Source organism: Columba livia, chromosome 5 (assembly GCF_036013475.1).
Source record: "Columba livia isolate bColLiv1 breed racing homer chromosome 5, bColLiv1.pat.W.v2, whole genome shotgun sequence".
Lineage (NCBI taxonomy): Eukaryota > Metazoa > Chordata > Aves > Columbiformes > Columbidae > Columba > Columba livia.
In genome coordinates this window covers 68,178,621-68,204,751 of record NC_088606.1, presented here as the reverse complement: position 1 = coordinate 68,204,751, position 26,131 = coordinate 68,178,621, and the positions used below count along the sequence as shown (strand labels likewise).

The 26,131-nt window shown below is 48.8% G+C and overlaps 2 protein-coding genes across 10 annotated transcripts in view; one reads left to right on the top strand and one right to left on the bottom strand.

The window, feature by feature from the left end:
* Nucleotides 1-1,599: 1,599 nt before the first annotated feature.
* On the bottom strand, nucleotides 1,600-2,847 carry INAFM2 (InaF motif containing 2). Its single transcript, XM_065066486.1, has one exon. The coding sequence runs from the start codon at nucleotides 2,640-2,642 to the stop codon at nucleotides 2,205-2,207; it is 438 nt and encodes a 145-aa protein (XP_064922558.1). The 5' UTR covers nucleotides 2,643-2,847; the 3' UTR covers nucleotides 1,600-2,204.
* Nucleotides 2,848-2,903: 56 nt separating this feature from the next.
* PLCB2 (phospholipase C beta 2) overlaps nucleotides 2,904-26,131 on the top strand; it is a 78,904-nt gene continuing 55,676 nt past the window's right edge. Inside the window, exons 1-7 of one of the 9 annotated variants that reach the window (XM_065066341.1) lie at nucleotides 2,904-2,992; nucleotides 4,154-4,262; nucleotides 12,962-12,995; nucleotides 14,290-14,379; nucleotides 14,922-15,606; nucleotides 19,511-19,588; nucleotides 22,195-22,263. In XM_065066341.1, coding sequence (XP_064922413.1) covers nucleotides 15,523-15,606; nucleotides 19,511-19,588; nucleotides 22,195-22,263 — 231 coding nt within the window. In that variant the 5' untranslated portion in view covers nucleotides 2,904-2,992; nucleotides 4,154-4,262; nucleotides 12,962-12,995; nucleotides 14,290-14,379; nucleotides 14,922-15,522. Of the gene's footprint in view, nucleotides 2,993-3,427; nucleotides 3,825-4,153; nucleotides 4,263-12,961; nucleotides 13,077-14,255; nucleotides 14,380-14,921; nucleotides 15,607-19,510; nucleotides 19,589-22,194; nucleotides 22,264-24,071; nucleotides 24,286-26,131 lie in introns of those variants that run through there. The other 8 variants (XM_021297682.2, XM_065066342.1, XM_065066340.1 and 5 more) reach the window with 8 other exon arrangements.

Genomic DNA, 26,131 nt, shown 5'->3' with positions numbered 1-26,131 from the left:
AACGTTAAACACAAGCTCCCTCTCAGAGACCCTTCCCAACTGGTTCTGCATTTAGTACCAGGGCCAAGAAACAGACTAAACTCAACTGGCACCAAACAACGAGCCTGTTTTGTTTCTCTTTCCCTCACTCCTCCCTCGGAGAGCTGCACACAGCCTCTCCCCCGCACCCAGCGATGGGTGCCAAGGAGAGCAAACCGCGTCATTCTCACCACGACCCAGAGCTACGGCACGCGTGCGGCAGCCCCTCAGGCAGGTCAGGTACCAAACAGGTACCAACGTGCTGCAGGCAGAACCGCCAAGAGAACAAAATCACCGGCTGCTACAGAACGTTCACCCACGGGGCCAAACGCAGCTGAGCGTCTGGCCAAAGCTGCGAGTGGGTGCTGCTGCCAGGATCCCCCGTCCCTCCACCGCGGGGTGAACAGGAGGGTGCCGAAGCCGCTGTGGAGGCAGCGGGTGGCAGGACAGCCGTCTGCCGCAGCACCAGCTTCGGACTTTTGGCTCCTGCCCTGCAGGAAGGTGACACTGGTCACACACGTGCTTTTGGCTACAAGCACCAAGCGTGATCTTCCTTCCTTCCCACCAGCTACCTTTCTTTTTTAGTACATTAACAACATACAGACCTCCCTGCACACGCTCTAGAAAATGGAAAAGTGGGGTGGAAGATCACACCCAACCCACTCCTTCCCTTTGCCCGATTTCTTTCTGGAAGCTCTGGTTTCTACCTTTAACACATGCTGTGAGGGAATGCCCAGCTGATGATGCAGGCTTCACACACCACCACCAGTCCAAAGCATGCTGATTTAGGTACGAAACAGCTATTTTTCCCCCCCAACTTTAAAAAAGTCAAGTGCCATATTTTACAGTATCCTCGTGATTTGCACAACCTGAGCTACATACACCATGCTAGAGCACGTTTTTATCCCTCAGCAGAGGGAATGCGAACTCCACGGATCATTCCACAGGGACATGGAACACCCTGGCAGCCTCACAGTTAAGGCATTCAACCAAAACCATCAATCTGAAAAGCAGCTGCTCAGAACAACACAGGTCGTACAGTCTCCCAGCTGATACCCACATCCTCCCGTCACTAAAAGCCCCTCTTTTTTTGCACGGTTCACTGATGAAAAGGACTGCACAGAACACTTGTGAAGGCTACAGGGCAGGGAGACATCAAGCTGTGAGGAACGCCTGCCCGGGGACGTCACAAACGGCTGGCACAGCCCTGCCTCCCGACGGCACGGGCTCAGGGTGCCAGCGAGGTGCCAGCCGCTGCCTGGGCTCTGCCATCCCGGGCAGGGAAGCGCACAAGCCCTGCAGCACCTCATGGCACCGCTGCCGCCCGCCGCGAGAGCCCCACCTGCTTCAGCCATCAAACATCAAACCTCCTCTCTCACCAGCGCTCTGATGCCACATTTAGCTGGACTTAAGCATGTACTGAGGTTCCTCCAGCCTCACCTAAGGAGAGCAATGACAAATGAATCAACATTATATGCCACAGTGGGCAAACCATTTTTTGCTACACAGAGTCCTTCCAGTTTGACATTCTGCCCAAATTCTCCTCCCTCTGCCAAAGAGAACATACTGTATTACAGAGACTTTCATATTGGGAAAATATTTTAATATAGTAAACAAGTCAATTTACCTTTCACATGTTTTTAAATAAGTTTATGCTCATTGTTAAACAAAACTGGTTTTACTTAAACAATGGAGTACAGCCTCTAAATTCATATTGTTCCCAGCTGATCCTGTAAATAGTGAGGAATTTTGGACACCGATATCCTTTTATAGGTAATAGACTGGCATAAATAGCGCAGGAATTCAATGCAGGTTCAAAGGGAGAAGCTAGCCCTGGTGAGGAAGAAAACGAAGACACAAAATTCCCTTTTGAGGAAAAGAAGATACCACAGTTCTACCAAGTGGAAACGCTTCCTTCCCCCGCCGACCCCCGCGCCGGGTGAGTCTCCAGCCCGAGCTCTTCGGGGCTCGGTGACGCCGGGGCCCGCGGTGCCGCCTCCCCTGCGGCCGGCGCGGAGCGACGAGCGGGCGATCGCCGCGGGGGCAGCCGCTCCGCCCGCCATCCTCCGCCGGGCCCGGCCGCCGCATCCCGCTCCGCCCGGCGCCGGGGCTGGACCGCGGCCGCCCCCCGCAGTCCGCCGGGCCGGCCTTCCCCCCCGGGCGGGGGCTGCGCGCTGCCGGCCGCCTCAGCGGCTCCCGCGCACCCGGCGCAGCGCGGCCGTGCCCGCCTCGGCCCCGGGCGGCGGCGGCGACACGTCCGGGCGGTCGGTCTCGACGAGGCCGGGCTCGGGGCCCGTCCGCGGCGGTGACGGAGCCTCCTGCGTGGGGCCGGCGGGCGGCGAGCCGGGGGGCCGGCTGAACGCGGGGGCCGGCGGCGCCGCGCGGGGCTGCGAGGGGGTGGCGGCGGCGGGGCCGGGGCCGGAGCCGCCGCCGCGCACCGGCTGCCAGATGAGGCTGTAGTAGACGGCGAGGACGATGGCGGCCAGCGAGACGGACAGGACGTAGGCCAGCACGGTGGCCAGGCGCACCCACTTCTTGTTGGTCTTGGCCGCCATGCGCGCCTTCTTGTCCCCGGTGTAAGTGGCGGGCTTGCCCCGCTCCGCCCCCACCTCCTTCTCCTTCATGGGGGCCCGGCCTTTGGCCCGTTGCTCCACCGACCCCTCCGTGGTGGGGCCCGGCTCCGCGCCGCCGCCACTGCCGCCTCAGGACATGCCGCTGCCCGCTCCGGCGCTGCTGCTGCCCGCTCCGCTCCGATACCGGGACCGCCGCCGCCTCCCGCCGCTGCCCGCGGCCCCACGCTGCTCCCGCGGCTCCGCCGGCCGCGGGCGGGGGCGAGGGGCGGGGCTTAAAGGGGCAACACCGCCCGGCTGGTGGGCGGGGCCGGGGTTGTGTTTAAAGCGGCGATGATGGGGTGTGGTTGCTGCGCGTGCGCTGCCGTTGGGCGCTTCTGAGGGGGCGCGCGAGGCGGCCGTTGGTGCGTGTGAGGAGGGGACGGCGGTTCAGGGACCGTTAGTGTGTGTGAGGAGGGGACGGCGGTTCAGGGACCGTTAGTGTGTGTGAGGAGGGGACGGCGGCTCAGGGACCTTTAGTGTGTGTGTGAGGAGGGGACGGCGGCTCAGGGACCTTTAGTGTGTGTGTGAGGAGGGGACGGCGGCTCAGGGACCTTTAGTGTGTGTGTGAGGAGGGGACGGCGGCTCAGGGACCTTTAGTGTGTGTGTGAGGAGGGGACGGCGGCTCAGGGACCCTTAGTGTGTGTGTGTGAGGAGGGGACGGCGGCTCAGGGACCTTTAGTGTGTGTGTGAGGAGGGGACGGCGGCTCAGGGACCCTTAGTGTGTGTGTGAGGAGGGGACAGCGGCTCAGGGACCCTTAGTGTGTGTGTGAGGAGGGGACAGCGGCTCAGGGACCCTTAGTGTGTGTGTGAGGAGGGGACAGCGGCTCAGGGACCCTTAGTGTGTGTGAGGAGGGGACGGCGAGTGTCTGTGAGGGGAGGGCGGAGCGGTCCCCCCTCTCCTCCCCGGGCCCCTCTGCCTGCTGCCGCCGTGCCCGGCTCAGCTCGGGCCGGTTGGCAGGGACGCGGCCCAGGGCGTCTTAGGGCTCTGCCCGCTTCTCCGGGCAGTATCCCACCGAGCCAGGCCCAAAGTCAGGCTTGTTCTTAGGGCTCTGTGAGCACAGGGAGTGCTGAGCGTGAGGAAGGCTCCTGGCCCAGGCCTCGTGCTGGAGTAGGGTGGTGCTGGGGAGAAGGTCGGGGATCTCCACTCTGTTGTCTGTTTTCCAGGGAAGTTACTTGATGCCTCCCCACCTGCAGGTATGTAATGCTGCCTGCAACTGCTGTGAAGCCTGAGGGCTAAGCAGTGACTTTTGGGTAGAGGCTGATTTAATTCCCTTCAAGCTGGGCTGATGCCAAATCCACAGAGATAAAACTCTGCTATTGCTGTCAAAGTTTGAATTGACCTTGTCCCCCATATGTTAGTCTCTTACAAAATGATTGTATTGACTTACTCTGAAGACAGCTGAAATGCTGTTCTAAAGCATGGATTAGCCTTTTTATTTTTTCTTTATGGTGCTAAATATTTCCTCTTGAGAATAATTTAGTTTCTCCTTTTCCAATCACTGTCTTCTTCCCTTAAATCTTAGGCCAGTCAGGTGTGTTGCAGCAGAACCCATGTTGAGCAGGAGCTGCCGTTCTGAAAGAGGCCAACAGCAGCTGGAGAAATAGCTGGCACCCAGAAAGGCATCAGAGGAAGTGAGTGGTTGAGTTTTGAGTTAACAGCAGCATTTTGTTTTTACTCTCAATAACAGGAAAAATGTGGAGTGTTAGAAGAGAGAGGGTGAGATTTTGTGGGAAGAAGCACAGAGTTTGCAGCTCTGAGGACTACTAGGGTAGAAAATATGTTGTGGAATTAAATGAGGTGACTTACAAATTAATGTAATGTTTGGAAAAGTGATGGATTGTGTTGGCTAAAAGCTCTGGGGCTGCTGTATGTGTGAGGAGGGTGGCACTGCAGTGCTGATCTGTGCACGTTGCCCCTCACCTGGGCATGGCAGGGAGCTCCCAGGGCCCAGCAGCTGAGGGAGCCTTCTGGAAGGGGCTGTGCAGCCCCTCAGAGAGGGGGTGCCTGAGGGCTCTGGTGGGTTGTTCTTCCAAGGCCAAAGGAATTTTGGGAATCAGCTGGTTTTTGGGAGAGCGCAGGTTATCTGGACATGGGATATTCTATGTCCAGACCCTGCCCTTGCCTGGATCAAAGGGCTGAAAGGTGTGATGTGGTGCTGCCTTTGGAGATCCCTGGCCTTTTGGTCTCACCACAAGTCTTGTCTCTAATAATGTACATCATGGCTATACAGTGTAGATACAGGGGTGAGTGCATCCCAGCACAGCAGCCTTGCCAGCACTCACAGCGGTAGCAGCAGTTTTGCTGCCTGTTCAGGGCAGAGGGGGTTTATTGCCCATGGCAGATGGGTTTTAAAGTTGCCTTGCAACCCAAATGATTCTGTGAAACTGCAGCTAATTACATGCTCTATCCTCCTGAAGTAATTTCATGAAATGTTGCTGTAGCCCAGTATGTTTAGGAAACATTTGTTAGTAGCTATTATGACTTTTCTTTGGTTTCTTATCTCTTGCCTTGATTTCTTACACCTGATTGCATTTTTCTTGTTGAAGTCAATTTCATACACCTGAGTAGTGTGAGCCGCCCCTCCTTATTTTTCTTGCCCTCATTTAATACACCTGACTGAGTTTTTTGAAGCCCAATTTCATACACCTCTCAATAGCATGAGCTGATGGCATCCTACTGACAAAGTATTTCTGGGTTACAGAAATGCATCTTCTGTGTTCCATAAATTTTATACACATTCCTGTGGCCTGTATGTTTAAGTGGTACATTTGGATCCTACAAAAAGGATTTTCTAGTAACTTTTGGGGCTGTGTTATCTTGATGATGGGTTTGTTCCAGCCCCTTTTCCCTTGCTGCTTCTATTTCATTCAGCAGCTCTCTGCTGCTCCATCTTGTCTTTGCATTTAAAAGGAAAATTCTGTAACTCGGTTAGGACCGCAGCACCTTTCCCCTGCTTTACGTAGGTTGCTCTGAGCTATCTGTTTTGAAGTTGGAGACTTTTTAGTTTCTGTGCTACAGAGTATTTGAAGATTGGGTGTGGAAGTTTTTTGTCAAGTGTAATTTATTATATCTTCAGTTTATTTTTTTAATCCATCCTCTCAGCTGCTGAGCTGTGCTCACATTCTTGTTGGCCTTTATGTTCCTGCTGCTGAATGCTGCGAAGATGGGCAGAGCCTCACTGAGCTGCTGTCTGCGTTCACTCGCAGTTCTTCTTCAAGTGATCTGTGCAGAAATGAGTTTGTTTCAAACCCCTGTGCTGTCTGTGATCTCTGCTGTTGCCACTGGTACAATTTGTCGTTGCCTCTGGTGAAAGGATGATGAATTACTGCCTCCCACAAGTCCTTTCCCTGTGCTCTTCCTTAATTCCAGTTGCAGAATTTTGGGCAATTGATGTGTACAGGCAGTTCCTCTGCAGCTGAATGGGGCCTTGACAGTTTTTGTCTGATGCTTGTCTAATCCATGTTGTTTTCCCATGTTTCAACTCTGTACTCAGAGATGCTACATCCTCCTCTATTGCTTAACTTGACCCTGTTGTAGTATCTAGAAGCTGGTAGACAAAAATGAGAGCTGTGGTGTTGCTAGGTGTTCAGATGCATATCGTGTTGACTTTGATAGAAGAGGTTTAAAAGAGTCAGCAGGTTGATACAGGAAATAGGCACAGAATGTAACAGTGAAGTTGGTAGGTGTTGGTAGAATAAAAAGCAGTTACAGCAGCAAACCTTAGTCTTATATCCCCAAAATTAGTTTCCATTCTCTTGGGAAAGAAGCTAATCCTTCATAATATCTGTGCAAATAGTTGCTGTTCTTTTGCTGGTGCTGCTACTTTTTTTCTTCTGCTCACCAAAACTGTGTTTATGAATCCAGCCATTAGTAGCACTTCTTTTCCATCAGTGGAGGTCCAGCAGACTGGACTGGCCAAGGACATGTGGTGGGGTTGTAGCAGCAGTCCAGCAAAGGTAGGGGATGTGGTGTGTAGTTGAGATCCCGCTGCACCTTGTGTCACTTGAATGTAGATTCCAGGAGGAAGTAAAGCTGCTCCAGCTAGAAAATGAGGCAACAGACAATTCAGTGTGAGTTACTTCTTCTTGCCTTCCAAATTCGCTTGTTCCCCTTTGCTGCTCAAGACTCTAGCTCTGTAGTTTTCTCAAAACTGAACTGTGTCATTCTGAAGACATTCTGCCTTCAGCCGAGTGTCGTCCTCTCCCCGTGGCACTTATTCGTTGCTCATTCAGGCTGTAGTGTGCCTAGTGCCTGCAGTGTAGACTTACCCTTCATAGGGCACAACAATTCTATGGTATTATTAAAGAAATTCAGTGTTGCTAAGGCTTTCTCCTCTTTGCGAAGCACTCTGCTGTCTCACCTTGAGTAAGACTTCTGTTCTCTAAATACTGAGTCTTGTTGTTTGTTGCCAGTCAGGTGTAAGATTTTTTTTTTCCCTGTGAACAAATAAATGGGGGTGAGTTTCTCCCCAGGTCCTTTTGTTAAGTGCAGGCAGCTGCCAGAAGGCGTGTGCCTTCTGTTCCTAAACTTGAGTTCCTGGCTAATAACCACAGCTAAAGGCAAATGAGAGCCAGGAAGCCAGAGCTGCAGTACCGATACTTTTTGTCCTCTGGGTTTTAGCAGAAATACCAAGCTGTGCATTGAGCAGGCTCCCATGGTGCAGAAATAGAGCTCTGGGGTGCAGAGCTCAAAGGTCTTGTAAAGTCAGTGAATGTGTCATGTACTAGGCAAAGCTTGCAAATTAGTCTTTGAGATTTTTGCCTAAGAACACAAAAGAGATTGTTCACCCGATACAAACAGAGTCAAGGGCACATGGTGCACCCTGGGACTGGAGCTGCCAATGAAGGAGAGCTGGGTAGCCCTCAGACACACAGCCTTTCTCCATGACAGTCCATACGATGTACTCTGTGGGGTCTGAGTGTTTATAAGCTGCTCTGTTTTCACTTCTCTGGGAGTCCACTAGGAAGCGTGTTTGCTTGTGAGCCTGCTACTTATGCCCTACACCTGTGTTTAGTTGAAAACCCAAGTTCTGAGACAGACTGAAGATTTGGTGTTTCACCTTTTGACTGAACAGCATTGCTTGAATTCTGCTGCCACCTGTTGCAGTGGGATGTTTGTTTGCTCTCCCAGGGCCCCTGAAGGATGTAGCTAAATAAACTTGTATTATTGATTTCCCCATGTTCAGAGTCAGTGGATACTATCTAGTGCTTCAGGACAAAGACGACTTAATTAAGGGAAGATTATTGGCCCAAGATATTAGTGCTGTACAGACCTTGCTTCTGAGAGTAGTGGAACACTGGATTGGATTGCCTTGGGGAGGTAGTTGAGCCATTGCTGTTACCAGAGGCCTCCTGAAGCTCTGAACTAATTCTGTCAAAGCAGATAAATGTCCTAGCTGGTCCTGCCCTGGGACAAGGGATGGGCTGATGGCTTCCCGCAGTCCCAGTGCAGTGCCCCTGTGCTGGTGGTTCAGCAAAAGCAGCTATTCTGCCTTTCTATCCTGTGCTGTCGTTAGGATGTGACACTGACACCCAACAAATGATAGCTAATTCCATGAGGTGTGTGACTTGACTACTCCACGTAGATTAGCTTGTGTAACTCTAAAATTGTACCTTAGTACCACAATGTTATACAGTCCCTTGTCTGAATTTGGCCTTGATTTTTGTTCATGAAGTCTGCCTCTGGCACTGTGACTTCTACAGGCAGATTATAGACTTCATAAAGAATTGTAACTCTTGCTTTATTGGCTGTGTTGCTTTTAAAGTTTTGTGTCCTTGGTCACATTTGGGAGCTGGGGAGGGAAGAGGGGATTAGGTCTATCTGCCTCCTAATGATTACAGGAAGGAATAGATACTTTTAAATTAATCTGTTTCTTTGCTGGAGTCCTTGAGCAAATACTTCATTAGGCTTGAGCCTTCTGTCTTAGTGAACATCTCTGCTCTTGACAGGGGACGATCTCTCAAGCTCTGCTGTCTGCTCTTCTAAAGGAAATATGCCTTATTTCACACTGTTGTTCCAGCCTCCTGTTTGGAGTCTACAGGGAATCAGATTCTGTTCTTCTCTGGCATTTTCCTCATGCACTTCAAAATATTCTCTGTTTTATGTGAGAAGGTGCTGTCTCTCTTGTTAATCCAGTAACAGATGGGGGGAGGTTGGGGATGTTCCTTCAGCTTCTGACTTAAGTGTGGTAAGTCGAGTTTGCACAGCCCACTGTCTTGTGCTGACTTGGAAAGTGACCTGCAGAGGTTATAGGGTGGGTGGGGAAGATAGTAAAAGTGATGCTGAATTTGAGATATAACAGCAAGAGGTCTAGTTTTGCTCAGGATAGAGGCCTTGGACAAAAAGCTGGTAGCTCAGGGTAGTGATGCATCAGCAGCTTCAACCTTGTATCACTGATTTTTGTGAGGCCCTTTTTTTTATCCTGTGAACCATCTGCACAATACGAAGTGTGTGTCCTACTTGCAGGAGAGCCTTGGGCAGTAAACGTTTCCTTGGTGGGAAAACTCTTGAGAGTGTGAAGAGTGTGTCTGAAAAGGATTTATTGGTTTGTTTTTAACATTTAGAAATTCCTGTAAGTAGATGGTGGTTCAGACTCTGGAGTGGGGAGAGCCACTTGGCTAGCTTTATAGCAGAGTTGTGAACAGTTCAGGAGCTCTGCTTTTATTTGGTGTCATTTGAGGTTCTGTGTACTGTTCAGTGGAGATGTATCTTGGTCAGCTTTCTGGAGGCAGACTTGTCCCAGACAACAGGAGTTGTCTTTGCCTGTGAAACATTTTTGAAACTGGGAAAAGCCTGATAGGGATGGCTTGATAGTGCCCCGGCCATTCACTGAAATAGGCCACCTTGCCATTTGCTGGCATGTTAAGCTCTAGTCCCAGGAGTTCCCAGAGCTCTGAGTTGTATGTTCCCCACATCAGCTGTGGAGAGGAAAGATGCCTTTATTTCACTAAGTGCAGGAGTCCAAGAGGGTGAGTGTGGTTTGTTATTTTTTTTTTTTTAATAAAAAAGGTTTATCTTTGCACGTGAACCTGTGCTGTCTGTGGTGGTTGTGACTCTAAACACAGTCTCTGCAAGAATCTGGAGTCAGTGCTTCATTGTTCATTTTGCAAGGAGGAAATATGCATTTACACACACCCACACATACTTAACATCTGAGCACAGTTCTAAGGGCTGTATTTTGAAAATAACCACTTTTCAAGCAATAGAACAGCAATGATTAATGGCCATGTAATGGGACTGCATCTTTGCCTCTGGTTTTCATGGTCTGAAGAAGCTGAACTTGCCCACACTAAGTGTGGAGAATGAATATGTAGGACTTGTGCTTCTTCCTGATACACACAGATATACATATATATACACACAGTATTTGCTCATGTGCATGTGTGGGAGAGCATTGACATAGCTTGTCTGAAAGTGCAACCTGTAATATTTGCAGAATGGCAACACTTTATGCAGAGTTGCACCAGCTTGTGATTGGCCCTGTAAGCACTGGAACAGGATTTGGTTGGAGAGCCTTATCCACAGTCTCATGATGCAGCCCTGAGGCCAAAGTGATCCTGGTTTAGCCTTAGTTACCACCATTTCAATGTGGGATAGGTTGGGTTTTCCCTCCCCGAGGATGGTGAAGGGTGCTTTTTTGGGTTTGTGCATGTTTGCTCCAGCCGTCTTTGGGGTGAGCTCTTAGTGCAGTGAAGCTCTTGCTTAGACTGAACAACCTGTCCTGTCTTCAAAGTTAGCTTTACTTAGAGTCCTTGCTGAGTTACACCAAGGCAATGTGAAGTTTTAGCTGCTTTAAAGATCCAAATAGGTTCTTTTTTTATATGGGGTCAACACAGGTTTTCATCCTAGTCAAAACAGCATAGCTTTGAATGTGGTATTGCTCCCTGATCTCACAGTAGTTTTTCATTGCAGGAAAAAAATGAAAAGTGGCTGTTACTTTTAACTTTCTCCATTTCTGTGTGTTTGGCGTTGGTAGCTGTCTAAGGAAGGTGTGCTGGACTCATGTTGATAACCCCATGCAAGGGAGGGATGTTTAACTGAATTAAAGTAGCAGCTGGAAACCTCTCCCAGTTCTGCTGGAGCTGATTCTTGCTTGTTACACCTTATTGTTTTCACTATTCTGCATCCTGGTTCAGGCCGCGAATGGAGGTGGAGCTGTAAAGTCCTGTGAGAGAGGCTGTTCTGATGCTTCCAGGAGCAGAAAGAAAGGAAGATGTCAGCAGAAAATTCAGTCCTGCTATGTTGTACCCCTGTGAAAAAGGGGGAGATTGGTTTGCAATGAGTTTAAGTGGGATTCATTATTAATGCTGTGTTGTCTGCAAATAAATCTTGCATTACAAGTCACTGGTCACTCTGCTTAGGAGAATATTTCTGACAGATCCAGTAGTTGGTTAACCATCTACTCTTTTGGATGTGTACGTTCTCAGCAGAGGTGTCCAAGCACTTCTGTCTGTGTAGCAGTATTATTCTGCCGTTTTCTGCAGACTATGGTGCATGCATCACTTTCAGCTGAAAAATGCTGCGGAGCCCACGCAAGCCTGGGGACCAACTGTGCGGTGTTTACCGCGATCTTAAAGACCACAGACTGGGACCTGCAGAATGGAATTGAATGTTGATAAAATGGGGGGCAGGCTCAGTTATGATTATGTTCTTGCTGCTCTGTTACTGCAGAGTAGCAGGAGATGGACACTATCTGATGTGCTGCTGCTCTTCATCTTCCTTTCTCTTCTGTTAGTGACCATCTCAAAGTTTTGGTTTCTTGCTAGCAGTTAGGAATTGCATGGTTCAGTCGTCCCTGTGGAGTGATTCTGTTGGTATTGCAGTAGCGGATAGGATGTTTAAATAGTGCGTGAGCCTGCTTGCCTTGCTCAGCTGTGCAGTTTGGTAACATGCAGAAGGCGTATTCTGTAAGCATATTGTACTCCTGCTGCATGTTCCTGCCCAGTGGAAGTTAACCATCAGTCCAACAATGGCTCAGTGGTTGGTCAGGTTGATTTGGTTTTGTTTGTCTGGGGTTTGTTTTGTGTTTTTTTTTTTTTTGTAGTGGTGTTGTTGTTTGTTTTTGTTTTAGATCTTTTTACACAAAACCTCACTGCTATTATTGTATTGTGGCATCTGTTGCCACTTGCCTTTTTGTGCCATAGTCCACTGCCCTCTGAGTGTTGCAGATGATGCTGAAGAGTCTTGCTGTCAGCCGAGAGCTGTGATGGTCCTTGGCCTTTGTGGTTTGGGCTCAAAGGAGGACACAAAATATGCTCTGGCAGACACAATTAGCACTTCTTGTCTTCAGGAGTGGTGAGAAAAATATTGTCCTTTGTGGTCCTCATGGTGCCATTAATCCTTTCAGGATCCCCAGGGTTTAAAGGGCAGAATAGAAAAAGGAGCAGCAGGATTAACTGTGCTTTGCTTAGCTGTGAATTCAGTACTGGTATTTGCAGGGGATGCTAATGGCTGTGTGTGCAATATCATAGCCGTTCACTAGAGGACAGCATTACACATTGCAAGCTGTAATTATAATGGAACAATGCTGGAAGAGAATTCTTACAGATTCTGTGTGTGCTAGGAATAGGTTGGGGTTGAGGTTGCAAAGTAATTTGCTGAAACCTGGGAGCCATCCAGTCAAGGTGGTTTAATAGATGGTGTGGCTTAAATTGCTGTCTACAGACCCTATCTTGTAAAATCTCTGCAGGGCAATGCTGACTACCTTGCTTCTGCATGCTCTTTGTGGGAGGTAGATGGTGCTGAATAGGTAGGACAGGGAGATAAGGAAGACTCTGCAAGAGAAAAAAAAGTGGGGAATTTTCACATATCAGAACTCTTGTAGTGGTGGGATGCACAGTGGTGAAGTTAATGTAAGAAAGCAGGCATGATGCCCTGAGCAGAGGGGATGTATGATGAGTGTATGCTGGGTGATGGACCTTGCAGGAGAAAGGAAAATAAAGGGTGGTTGGAATAAATACTGCTGAAAGTGCTGCTGCTTCTGCCTTCTCTGATATCAGAGCTTTCAGCAGAGGGCAGGACTGTTGCTTTATTCTATTGCTGTTCCATCAGCCATCTCTTCACGCAAGGGACAGAAGCTCCCACATAGAGCAAGGACTGTGAAATGAAAGATAAGGAGGCTGGGTTATGCAAAAGGAGATGAGCTTCAGCTTTTTGACCATCTTTATGCAAGCAAGGCTCCTGGCAGTTGATGTGCAGTGCCATACAGCTGCTAGTTTGGTTGCAGCTCATTGTGCTGCGTGTGTGTGGGTTTTTTAGGGTTTTTTGCGTGTGTGTATCCCCCAGCGAAAGCTGGCCTTGAGTGACAAGCAAGTGATTCTTGCTTACTTAGGTCTGCTGATGCGACAGAGCTGTTGAATATCCAGGTGTGACAGAAGCAGCCTTTCTGCGAGGCCCAGTTCTGGCAGGAAGCAGACGTGGCTCACCAAGTTATGATGATAACTGTGGTAAATACCAGATGGACCACTAGAACCAGTAGCTGTGACTACCTGATCTCACCTGCAGTCCCTCTGCTCTTGGCAGTACCGGGTAGCAAAGCTCATCTCCCTTTCGCTCCCTTGCTGCTGTGACTTCTGAGACCTTCCTGTAGTGCTTTCTGTGTAGAGGGTGGAAGGACTGCAGTGGTTCTGAGCGAGACTGATGCTCTGTCCTTTTCACAGCTGTGCTCTCAGTTGAAGTTTAGCAGCCCTGAAGCTGCTCTGGCCTTGCAGAAGGGATCAGGTGTGAACACAGAAAGCTTCTGCTCCTCACAGCCACCTCCTGTGTTCCTGTGGCCTTTCTCTATACATACCAGGCATCAGCGTCTGTTCCTAAGCCGCTTACAAGAAGAACACAGAGAACAAAACTCACCCAGCTCTGTCTGGTGTTTCACTGGCATTTATGCCGAGTCCCAGGCTGTTGCTGCTGTCCCTAAGTGCTTCCAACTCAGGCTTTGGGCTCTGGGCAGACCCTCTCATCCATCTGCTGCTTGGGTGTAGCAAAGTTCTTGGAGCATGGTGGGGCAGTGATGCTGTTTTGGCTGGGCCTGGAATACCATGGTGCTCCATCAGCTGGTTGCCTGAGAGCCACGTGTCACTTTGATGCACACACGAAGAAAACTTAATGCTGTGAGTGTGGCTTGGTTATGAGAACGGAGGTGCTGGATTCCCATGTCCCTGGTGTCAGCCCTGATACCAAGCAACTGCAGCCGTGGGTGAGCCACCTCAGTTCCCTGCCCTAATAAAACAGAGTGAATGGCCTTAGCTTGGATAGCCAGTTCTTGGAAAGCATGGTGCCTTGCAAAATACATTAGTAAATGCAGAAAGCTTGGTGATAGTTGAAAAAGTAGTTCTCTCATTCCCAGTTCATTGGGTCGATAAACCCTTAAAAGAAATGTACAAAGGGTGTTAAGTTTGCTCAGGGTTGTCTTTCTGCAGCAGGCATCTCTGATAATTGCTGCCATCTCTGTTTTACAGCTAGAGCGCTTGCTTCAGATCCACTTAATCTCTCCTCCCTTGTGCCACTAACATTTGAGAATGCCCTTCATTGTGCTGCGTGTGTGTGGGTTTTTTAGGGTTTTTTGCGTGTGTGTATCCCCCAGCGAAAGCTGGCCTTGAGTGACAAGCAAGTGATTCTTGCTTACTTAGGTCTGCTGATGTGACAGAGCTGTTGAATATCCAGGTGTGACAGAAGCAGCCTTTCCCTTTCTTCAGTCAGCCTTTCCCTGGTTGTCCAGTATGATTTGGAGTGCTGGCCTTCTCATCAAACTGGGTAAGTCAGAGGTGGGAAAGAAACACCAAACCCATGCAGCTGTCTCCCTTTGCACAGCGGGAGTTTTTGTCCACCCTTCTTAAAAAAATCTGCGCTACTTCTGATAGTATCTTGTCCCTCTTGAGCAGTTACCTCCACTTCTAATTTGTTGTGGGGCTCTGCCTTTTTGACTAAAATTAACCTTGCCCATGTCAGTCCTTTTCACAAGCCACTCTCCTGGTTAGCCACTGCCTCTCTGCCACCAGCAGTTCCTTTTCTCCTCTGCTGTTCACATGCAATTCCTTTGTTCCGGCGTCAGGAGCAGGGACTCATTTTTGCCCTGTTTGCCATTAAATTTCTGTTCTGCTTTCTGTCACTTCCCTGCAGCTTCATCATTATAATCCCCACCTTACACATCTCCCCCATTCTGTCTTCCCAGAGCATCTGCAGTTAGACCCAAGTGAATCTGGAGAATATTGCTGTTCCTAGGGACTCTTGTGAATGTTTTGTTTCATCTGTCTGTGGAATTTACATCTGTTCTGCTGGTCTGTCTCACTTTTCAGATTAACATTCAGTGGAACCCAGAAGAGAAAGGAAAAAGGTTAAAGGCTGGACAGTGCAGCATGTGGCCTCAGAAATGGAGTCTGTAAGGAGCAAGGAGTTAGTTTATTTTACGTGATATTTGGCCCATTGCATGAAGGGGGCAGTCTGCTTGTAGCCAAAGCCTGAGCTGTTCCGTAACCACATCTGCTGAAATAGTTTGAGTGTCGGCTGGCAATGCCTGCACTTCGTCAAAGAACATTTAAGGAAGTTCAGTTGCGGAAGTTCTATGAACCCTGTGCTTCACAAGTACAGCTCTAAGGACCAGGTCCCTTCTGGAGAGACAACGTCTCAGCCGTCGCAGACTTTCCTCTAGGTGACCTTGTGCTGAGCTTCTCCTGCTTGCTTGGGGAGCTGCTGATTTACAATGCAGATTCATTGGTCCTCGCCTGCCTGCCCCTCCTAAATTTGACTGTGATATAAGAGGCTGTCTGATGCCAAGGGTGGCAATGGCAGAGAGCCCTGCCATGTGAGAGACAGAGATAGAGGAGAGGGGGCCAAGGAGGAGCAAACTCTGCAGCTGCTGTTGCCTCTGGGAGCTGAGGAGCACATCTGTGGGACAGAATGTCAATGCTTACCCCTGTCCTGCAGCCCCTGAAGGTAAAGGAGTATCTCTCCACGGGCGAGCGCTTCATCAAATGGGATGATGTGAGTACCTGGGTTTTTCCTTCGTTGGGTTCTGTGTGCTGGAGGTCAGATACAGTGTTGAGTTTTGGGGGAGTCTGGACGCATGGGGGATGGGACACTGTGTGCTGTACTTGAGAGCAGCGATGTCTGAATAAGGGAGTGAACTGAGAAGAACAGGAGACCTGAGAGCTAAAAACAAAGGACATGTGTTAGGGGTTGGTGATGTGGCTTCTGCACCTCTGGTTATTGTGGCAGCTAGAAGGAAGTGGAGTGTGCCACTGGGTCTGTGTGCGAGGCTTCTCTGGTGTGGGACCTTAGCGTCCTGCCTGTGTGTGAACCAGCTCTCAGGAAGGTAGTTGCTGCTGGGGGTCTCCTTGGGGTAAGAGGCATCTACTGCATTTGGACTTGTCTGGGGGAGCATGAGGGGCAGGACTTCAGAGCTGAGCAGAGTCTGTGCTTTGCAGAGAGAGGGGAAATCAGGCTCCAAGTTTCTTCCTCTTCTGGCCCCATTGCTGGAGGGGATCAGAGGAGGAGCCATGTCCTTCCATGCCTGCCTGCCTTGTGGGTCTGTGTGTAGTGGCTAAGCAGTGATCAGCCTGTGCTTTAGCAGTGTCACAGCCTTAGAGGGTGCTGCAAAAACCTTTTTCTCCCTCCAACTGTGTCCTCTTGTATCTTTAAAATGCTTGGTTTGCAGTTTGTTTGTATTTTGTTGTGACGGGAAGAAAGCGTGGAACAGCAGAAGAGAGTTAATGTGAATGTAAAAGTCCCCTCACTTTCTAAGAGGCCAAAGAGTATTTCCTCTAATACCCACATACCTGAGCAAGAGGACGGCAGCTGCCCATCCATTTGGCCTGGAGTAGGAGTTGTCTGCTGTTGAGCATGGATGTTGATAAGACAGGGGGCAGGCCGGGTTGTGATTATTCACCAAGATCTGGGAGAAGCATTTGATGCGATGTTGCAAATGAGATGCATGAGAAGGAGCCTCCAGCAGCAGTGCTCAAGGGATTAGTGCTTACTTCAGTGGGTGTAAAGCTGGAACAGAGTTTTAAGTCCCAAGGCAGTGTGTGTGGGGGAGGTAGATCACTTGTGCATGGTGTAAGCCAGGGGTAGAGCAGCAGCACGGAGAAGTGAGAAAGCAGTGTAATGTACAGCTGGCAGAAAGGATGGATGCTGAGGAATACAGTTGGAACATCACTGGTAGTTATTCAGCTCACTGTACATAAACAGAGGATGACACCAGGGTATGGTGGAAAGCAGAGCCTTCTCTTCCTTTCCAGTGGGACCACTGCCTGGTGGCTTCTTTGAAACTGAACAGGGATTTGGAGAATAACAGGAGTCAAACTTGTTTAAAATTGCTGCTGACTTTCTATAGTCAGTCCTTGGGGACCGTTTTCCCAAAAACCTGAAGCTGTTAAGTACTTCACAGGGAATTCCTGGCATAGTTAGGCTCCCTCGAAACCCGAGTCAAGTTGGGCTGCTGTAACCATATGAGTTAGGGAACTCAAGTCCTGTGTGGATTTTTCCCTAGGGTTTATAGATGTTCCTGAAAGGTTGGTTCTAATTACTAAGTAGTTTACAGACTTGACCTCCAACAGTAAAGAATGCCTTCTCCACAAGTGGGCTGTTGAGGTTGTGATGCTCCATCTCCTCATGCTTTCCCACTCCACAGTTAGAGCAGGCTGCGAAAGGTGCTGGCAAGAGCTCCAGACTGCAGGATTGCTGCTCTTCAGTGGTGAAGGGCCTGCATTTTTTGTTGCAGTCTTTGAATTGGCCTTGCTGTGCTGTTGGTAACAGTTTGAACTCCTTCCCCAATATTGGTGGTGAAGGAATGAACGTAGGTCAGATTGGCTCCTTATGTCACTCTGTATGGCTTGGGACTGGACTGGAGCTTTCACTGTACCAGACAGTTTCTTGAGAAAAGCAAACCCACACTTGTTCTATAGTATCTTTACCTTGTCCAGTGTTTGTAACGTGTTCTCTAGGGGAGTGTGCAGCAGGACCTCTGCCAGGCAGGACTGTTCTGACCAGCCTCACTGAGTGAGCTGCCTCATCTTGAGGTAAGGAGCAGCTCTGCTGCACTTTGTTTAGCAGGCAGCAAGCTGGGGCTGCCAGGCAGACTAGAGAGGTTAAGTCCTACCACATGGGTGGCAGTTTATTTCATGAATCAACTTAGGAACTCTTTCAAAACCCCAGGTAGGGCACAATGGAGTAGCTGATCTCTTAAGCGGAGCAGATGTGTGTGGATTTGGCTCTGTGCTGACTCTTAGCTCTCGAAGTGGAAGCAAAAATGCTTCTGTCTATTGAAGATCATAGATTACAGGATTTTACCAAAAAAGGCTTGCTTTCTTCCCTAGAGTTGAACTCCACAGTGTGAGCAGCTGCCAGTTTGGCTGCCAGACCATCTTCTGCAGAACTGACCATTTCCTTTGATGCCAGGAGCCATCCTGCAGGAGGGTCTGCCTGCACCCCACAGCTGTCCACATCCCCGATCAGGAGTCCTTATTGCAGCCTCAGCTTGCTTGCAAGAAGGCTGCTTCATAGGAGATAAGGTTAATCTAGAAGTGCGGCACTGTACTCAGTAGTAGTACTACAGTGCCTGTTCAGCAGTTTGTGCCTTGTGGCCCTGTGTTCATGGAGCTAATCAAGAGCTCCAGGAGCATGGACATGATGCTCTGCAGATCAGCACTGTCCCTAGTATAGCGTGAGAAATACAAGAGGGAGCAAAAGGAAAACATACAGCACTGTGGCATGGGCAGTTTATTCTAATGAAAAATATTGAATGTGGAAATGGAGGTGCCTGGGAATACAGACATGCTCTGGACTGAAGTGTGAGTTCAGTAACGAACTGAAGAACCCAAGACCAAGTGACAAATATGACTTCCAAATTTCATTACTGGTTTCATCTGAGTAGCTGGGTATTTCAGCTTCCTGAATTGAATTTGAAGCCTTCCTAGAAATGGCTGACAGGCCTTTTGATCCTATCTTCTGTGGCACCAGAGGTCAAATGCGGTGAGGAGTCATCTAGACTGAATGAATAAATGGGCTGGGACTGAAGCAGAGGCACCAAGTGTCCTTCATCTCCATCTCCAAAGAGCTCACGCTAATTCATCTCTTAGCACAGGCTTGCCTGTGAGATGGGAAAGGATGTTGTCTTGAAAATGCCTGTGAAGTTGCCTTTAACTGAACATGCAGCAGCAGTGTAATTATTCGGAGGCTAAGCACACAACCTCAGAGCAGCCCCTGACTCCTTTGCAGTATGTGCCTCAGTTCTGATCTGAAGGGCCTCCCTCTTGTATGAGATTCAGGATCAGCCCTCAATTTAATCTGATTTTGTGCCTGTAGTGTGGGTGTTTAAATAGCTGCTGCTTTTTGTAGCCTGTGTAGAGCTAGTCCATGGAGTTTAAGAATCGCTACCTAAAGCACTCCTCTGCTGTAGTAGGTGGACCCCTCCTTGAACTCTTCCTGACTAGGTGTGTTCTCTGTAAAGAGAGCCCAGATAACACCATGAGCACCTAGGTGGTAGATGCCAGGGATGAAGGCTGTCTCTGCTTGGACTGGGCTACTTCTGAAGCTTGTAGAATGAAGTAGGTGCCTTGGAGGGAAGGCAGTTCAAACAGAACTGTTAATCTCACTGACAGGCACTTTTTTTCCTCTTAATTTGTTGTATGGAAAACTCCGAGTTATTTGAGCTAAATGTATAGTTTAGCTGAGACTCAGGCTTCAGCAGAGATCAGTTTCCGTAGCCTCGCACTGCTCTTCTGCAGATGTACTAAAATAATCTCGTTCGTTTCTGTAAATCACATGATGAATCACCTGACTGGGTCTGTATTTGAACTGGAAACCTGATGTGACTGGGAGAACCCATCGAACCCATCATGGGACATAAGGTGCTAACCTTCTGTTTATCTTTTTTTCTTTTGGTCAGGAAACAGCAAGTGCTTCTCCTGTGATTCTTCGGGTGGATCCAAAGGGCTTTTACTTATACTGGACCTATCAGAATAAGGTAAGTGCTAAGACTTGAGAGCTTGGTCTCCAAATAGCTAGTTCAGGTTTGTGTGAGATAAAACACCATAAGTACTCGAGTTCTGCATTCAGGAGCAAACTTAACAGGAAGCCCTCCTGAAAAACCTGGGAGTCTCATGCTTATTCAAGAGCAGATTTGTCTGTCTTCAGAGTTCCTGAAAAGAGCAGGAAATTAAGCTGTGAATATGCCAGGGAGATGAGTGTGGCCTTTTTGTGCTCGTTGTGCTGGCATCTTATACCTGAGAAGTTCATTAGATGTACTTCAAAGTACTTCACAGAGAACAGTAGTGTTGATAGCCCTGTTACCCAGCATGCTAAAAGATTATCCCAGCCAGTGCAATGGTGCAGTTGGAAGGAAAATGGCTAGATGTGTGCAGCTTCAGTGAACATGTACCTCATGTGCAGCCTGTGTTGCAATTAACTGACTCTTCTCAGTGACAGTGAATGGTAGGACAAGGGCCAGTGGGTGCAAACTGGGACACAGGAGGTTCCACTTAAATATGAGAAGAAACTTCTTCCCAGTGAGGGTGGCAGAGCCTGGCCCAGGCTGCCCAGGGGGTTGTGGAGTCTCCTTCTGTGCAGACATTCCAACCCGCCTGGACACCTTCCTGTGCAACCTCATCTGGGTGTTCCTGCTCCATGGGGGGATTGCACTGGATGAGCTTCCCAGGTCCCTTCCAACCCCTGGCATTCTGGGATTCTGTGATTTATTGGGGTTTTAGAGATTTTAATTAAAAAAAAAATAATGTAGTGACTGTAGTGATGCAGAGACTACAGCCAGTCTGGGGAGGGAGTTGTGCTCCTCTCAGGCCATGATGGTGTGTGCACAGTGCTGGAGATAAACCATGGGATGCTGGCTGCTGGAGGAGAGAGGCAACACAGGAAAGAGAATGCAGTTCCTTGCAAACAAGTAGCAACAAGGGGTGGAGAGCTCTGGCTGGCTGGAGGTGGAAGGCTTACTTCTGCTTTCCAGAGCAGAGCTGTGGTTCGGCTCTACTTCCTCCGTGTGACCTACATGCTGAAGAGGCATGGTAGATAAAGAGACAGACAGTCCTGCACAGCCCCCTGGCCCGAGACCTGTCTTGTCTTGGTGAGCTCTGCCTTCCCAGCAGCCTGTGCCCCAGTGCCAGCTGGGGCAGGGGCTGCCGCGGAGCTGTACCCTCTGGGAGGAGTGTCGCAAGGCTGGGGACTGTCACATCCCCCTGGAAGGTGTGCTCTCCTTTCAACTGTCTTCATCACTCTCATTCCCCTTTCATGGTCTACTCCTGATGGTAGAATTTTGCTGTAAGGGTTCTAGCAGACAGTAGGAAGAAGTTGTGGTGCTGGAGGAGATGCAGAAAAACAAGGCAAGGGGAGCTGTTGTCCCCCATCCGAAGTGAGATATTTAATTGGGTTTGTGGTCTGAGCGACTTAATTTCCTGGGAAAAGGGGCCAGGGTAAGGAAGCATTAGCTGACATGAGGAAATCCGGACTGGAGGGGCTCTCATGTACCTGGAAGATGCCACTGATTGGCACCTAAAATAAACTGTAAACAAATTTGAGAGCTGCAGTGGAGCAGCAGCATGTCTTACATCCTTGGGGGAGTCATTGTCTGGCATCTTTCCTATTCTCTGAAGAAATCTGCAGACAGTGTGAAGGAGCAAGGGTGGTGGGCAAGTGCTGGCTGGCGGACAGAGCTGGGCTGGGCTTGTGAAGGTCCTGTGCAGGCTGGCATGAGATGGGTTGAGACAGCACGGTGTGGTATGGTCAATGGTCTGTGGAATTTGTGTGGCTAATTTATCTTTGGCTGATTCTGGATCAGCTTGTCATGGACAGCACAGAATTAAAACTGCACCACTTTTGCACTAGGAATTCAGAAAGGAGTGGGATTAGGAGTAAAATTTCTACCCCACTTGACAATAAAATGGGGATACAGCCAGAAGGCATGGTATCCACATTGTTCCTTATTGTGATCTTGGAAAATAATATTATCTGCTGCAACAAATATAATTTCTTCTCCAGATCCATGGTGAGCAGACAAATTAGTAACAGGAAGGAAATTCAGGTTGGATATTAAAAGAACAAACAAAATAAACCTGACAACTAGCCAGTAGTGAGGACATGGAGTGGGCTGCCTGGGGAAGGCTGTGGAATGTCCTCCGTGGGAATAGTTTCACACCAGATTAGGTGAAGGTCTGCTGGGAGTGACCTGGGGAGAAGCGGTCCTGCCTCCCTCCCAGCTCAGCTGTGCTGTGCAGAACGCACAGAGGAAAAAAGGGCTGAGAACATTCGTGACAGGAGCCTCGGGGCTGTATTAACACACAGACTGAAACTGGGGTAGAGTTTCCCTCTGCAGAACTGTATGCATGTCGTATGCTCCCGCTCATGATAGTCCACACCAAGCCTCTGGCCTCACCCTGAAGAGGATGGGGCTGCTGGCCACTGCTGCACTGGCTGTGTGGCCAGCTGGGCTGGTCAGCAGCTGATGTTCCCCTGCCTGGGTTGTTCCTGCTGGGAGGGCTCTTACCCAGGGAAGGGTGCTGCCTGAGGATTTCTTTCCTTTCTCCTTTGTCTTTCCTAATCTTCCTTGTCCTTATTCTTTTGCAGGAAAAGGAAATTTTGGATATAACCAGCATCAGGGATACCCGAGTAGGGCGATTTGCCAAAATCCCCAAGGTGAGTGCATAGCTTCATTGCTGCCAGTTGTTCATCTGGGAAAGGCAAGGCAAGGCTGCCTGGGGCTCCAGTGTCTGAGGCAGTGTGGCCTGGCTTTGTGTTACAAAAGGTGGAGAGGACCTTACATCACAACCACATAAATACAGAAAAGCAGTCTTTACTCTTGTCCCTGAACTCCCTCTGTGCACCCGAAACAGAGACATTTCCAGACTATGGTGTGTGAGCTTGTGGGAAAGAATACGCCAGAATGATTGAAAAACAACAATTCCCCTTCCAAGTGCCGAAAGATCCATTTTCAGTGCGCACAGTGGGTGTGGTGTCTTTGGTCTCAGCCTGGTCTTCACGGACACTGGGCTGCACCGGAGGAGACTCGTGATGCTTCTGTGTGGAGTGCCCGGGGCCGCTCTCCTGTGCAAAGACGCACAGGCTGGGTCAAGGCAGCCACAAACATGTAGTGACAGTGAGATTCCAACATAGTGTGTGGTGGGATTTTTTTTTCCTTTTGAAGGGAAAACTAGTTTCAGAAAACTAGTGTTTGTTTTGTTGTCCCATGTCCCTGTCTCCCCAGCCCCCTGTGTCCCCCTTCTCCCCCCCCCCCCAAAAAAAAAAAATAATTTGCCTGCTTGCAGGGTGGCAGCCCAAGGGAAGTGGTGCTTATGGCTTTGCTCTTGGTTTCAGACATAATTAACCTTCCTGTGGCAAAGTTGCCCTTGTTAGGACTTTTTTCTAGGTCTGTTTTTTGTTTGGTTTTAACTTTTCCATGTATGGAGAAGGCAAGGAGAAAATTGAAGTAAAGCTAAAATGTGCAAATGAAACAAAGGAGTAAAGATAATGGCTCCATGTGGTAATGTAGGTGATTCTCAGTCTCATGCAGAAGAGGAGGATTTTGCAAGATATACTGAGAGACTCGAGCAGCCTCTTTGTGTAAGTAGTACAGCTGTTTGCTTAATACTGCTCTGAAAATGGCTCCTCAGAGCTCCCGAGACTGATGTTTCTCAAAAGACCATAGAGAGGTGGGTACTAAAAGCACAGAAGAGCTCAAGAACTGTACCCACCTTACACAGCTCTTAAAAACCAGCATTCCTCCTGAGAAGCTTTTTTCTGGGAAATTCACTAGAATGAAATATATCTGAGTTTTCAACAAGCCTAAAACTGTCTGCAACTTGTTTTGTGGGAATAATGTATGGGGGGGAAAAAAAGGCTGTGTGGTTTTTGTGTGTTTTGTTTGGCTTTGTTTTTCCTTTGAGAGCTGGTAGAGGTAGGTGCTACACTCCAGACAGAATGTAGTAAGGAAAAGGCCAAGGTTAGGGGTATGGTATAGGTTTGATACAGGTTTGATACATGGTGAAAGTACTGAGGCCGTAAGTGGAAATGCTTCTGGTGGCAGCAGCCAGGCTGGAGAAGAAGGTCCCAGATTTTAGCAATTAGTGAAGGCAGACTTACTGCAGCCTGCCAGGAGAGATGTGCTGGCACAAGTGCGGGGTCAGAGGTGCCTCTGGACAGCAGGAATTTCTGCTGAAGCAGCATCTCTCAGTGATGAGCCCCCACTCGCAGACAAGGAATTGCCCTGGAAACAAGACCAACTCCAGGTTTTTTAATAGTAACTCACAGCCCAGATTTGGGATCACTGCATTCCATATTCAGAAAAAATTAAAATGGACTCTCTTAAATTTTTTTTTAATAAAAGCACAAAGAAGCATGTGAAAAGAATGAGGAAATTTCTGAGCGATACCAGGACAGTAGAAATCAGAAGAGGAGGGGCAGCAGTGGCTGTGTTCCATAGCTAGCTCTGAATCTTATATCAACAGAATTGGAACGTGGCCTGTGTGGTTCTCATCAAAAGCTCTTAAAGAACTGAGTAAGAGAGATCTTTGCATGGGAAAGTTACTGCTGGAGAAGAAGATAAAGGTCTCTGGAGAGAAGAGAGAACCAACAGACTCCCAGCGAGATCAGTGCTTGGGCCCGTGACGCGCCGCGTGTTTGTACGTGATCTGCAAAAGAGATGTGCAGGGAGAAGACCAGGTTTGCTAATGGGACTGGGTTATTTGGGGTAATAAAATGAGGGCTGATTTCTAGAAAGACCTTGAATTGCTGATGAACTTGATCTATTAAGTGGTAAAATTTTGTACAAATAAAAATCAGGTGGTGCACACAGGGGAGAAACCCCACAACAATCCCAACCTTCTGTAATAACAGGCTCTGAGTGGACTCTTGCTGGTCAGAAACAAGATCATGAGGATATGTTAAATCAAAAAATATCAACTCAGTGTTCAGTAGTATTTGCTCAAAAAAGTTGTGTATTAGGAATAGTAAGGAAAGAATTAGAAAATCATGCTGCTGTGTAGAGCCTGAATGCACCCATGCTTCTCTGCATTTCTAGTGTCCTTCCCTCAGGTGAGACAATGAAGAACTGGAAAAGGCAGAGACATTAATAAAAGAATTAAACAGCTGCTGTAGGAAGTGTCTGAGTAGGCAGGGGCTGTGTGCTGGCAGAAATGAAGATGGGGGATGAGGAGTGCTGTGGAGTGCTGTAAAATCAGGAGTTGAATGGGGAAGGTGAGAGGAGGAGTTACTCGGTGGTTCCCCCCGTGTGCTAGCTGCACATCAAGTGGAATTTTCCAAAGGCCGGTTCAGCACAAGCAGAAGGAGGTGCTGCTGGTTTGTGTTGCTGGGCCGTGGGCTGCCTTCCCGCACAAGTCATGGAAACCTGGGGGAGTTTAACAAATCAGGACAAGAAGGAAATGCCCTTTGAGGGTTGTCAAATGCAAGAGGATGCCTCTGGTTTAGGAAGCTGCTGAATCACAAATTGCTGGAAACCGCAGAAATATGTCAGGGAAGTATCATTGCATTTACCCTATTCTTATACCTTCCCCAGGCATCTGGATGGATCTGTGGCCCAACCCCTTGTAGCTGTTGTGTTCTGGCCATTGGAATAGGCCAGAGACAGTATCTTACAGCCCTGGGAATGGGCTACAGCTCACTCTTTACACATGAAGAAACAAAGGTCGAGCACCAAGTGATTTACTAAGTTCTCACCAGGCAGAAGTGATGCACTTAATGACAACCTCTGTTGTGAAAATCCCAAGTACTTTCTGAATTCTGTGTTTCACAGACACCTATTTTAAATAAGTCCTTTTATTTCAGGGATTTTTTTTCTGGCATTTCTATGACAACATGTAGTAAAATGCACTAGACTCGCTACTTATCCACCTTTCTCTTATGGGCTGATGGGAGGCCATTGAACTGAAATGGTGCGAGAGATGCACTGACCAGTGCTGGAAGTTTCTTATGCACACATGGCGGAACTGTCCGTGATGCTTCTGCAGGGCTTACAGGCCTCACTCGTGCAGGCAGTTGGCTCTCCTGGGAGCAGAATTTGCTCAAAGGAATGCAGAGAGCAGGGAGAATTTCTTAACGTGAATCACCACGCCCTGCATGTAGGGCAGCTATGGCTGGTGCATCCTTACAGAAGGGTATAAATGTGCAAAACTGGTGTGACAAAGCAAACAAGGATCCGTTAGAGGTGAAGGGTGGAAGAATGAAAAGGGCAGTCTCCTCTCTTACAAAATAATGCCTTGGAAGGGCTGTGGGGTACAACTGCTGACATTAATACAAAGAGGTACTTGTTTCATTGGCTAAAAGTGGAGAAGGGGCTAATGGATGATATTTAACACAAGATGAACAAGATCTCAGCTGTGAAGCAGCTTTGGAGAGGACCAGTAACAAATCAAGCATCCTTTTGCTCTTGCCTCCCCTTCTTTGTGAGTGACCTCGTGGTCAATCCACAGCCTCTGTCAGGCAGAGCTTGGGAGCTGGTTTTCACGCTGAATATGACTGAAGGAGTTTCCAAGGTCAAAGGTGCTTTTAG